Source organism: Phaethon lepturus, unplaced genomic scaffold (assembly GCF_000687285.1).
Source record: "Phaethon lepturus isolate BGI_N335 unplaced genomic scaffold, ASM68728v1 scaffold33241, whole genome shotgun sequence".
Taxonomy (NCBI): domain Eukaryota; kingdom Metazoa; phylum Chordata; class Aves; order Phaethontiformes; family Phaethontidae; genus Phaethon; species Phaethon lepturus.
The window spans coordinates 3,661-3,887 of record NW_010519024.1 but is presented as its reverse complement, the minus strand read 5'-3'; the positions used below and the strand labels follow the sequence as shown (position 1 = coordinate 3,887).

Below are 227 nucleotides of genomic sequence, written 5' to 3'. Positions count from 1 at the left end.
CGGCCGATCTCCACCGTGATGTTGGTGTACATGGGTTGGCGCGAGACCTCCACCAGCCGGTACTGCAGCGAGCTGATCCCATCCCGCTTCATTGTCATTTTAGTGTTCTGGATCTTGGTGAATCTGGTGGAAATGGGAGCGGGATGAGGCGGGGGGAGCTGGGGGTGCTTGCCACAGTGCCGGACCTCTGCGAATGTGAGCGGAGCTGGGGAGCCGATGGGCAGCGG

The 227-nt window shown here is 61.7% G+C and overlaps 1 protein-coding gene across 1 annotated transcript in view; it reads right to left on the bottom strand.

Annotated features, from left to right (window-relative positions):
• Positions 1–5: 5 nt before the first annotated feature.
• The window catches only part of B4GALT2 (UDP-Gal:betaGlcNAc beta 1,4- galactosyltransferase, polypeptide 2), a gene marked incomplete at its 3' end in the record, with an annotated part of 3,436 nt that continues 3,214 nt past the window's right edge, over positions 6–227 (bottom strand). The window contains exon 6 of the mRNA XM_010296913.1: positions 6–123. Within this exon, the coding sequence (XP_010295215.1) occupies positions 6–123 (118 nt within the window). The remainder of the gene's footprint in view (positions 124–227) is intronic.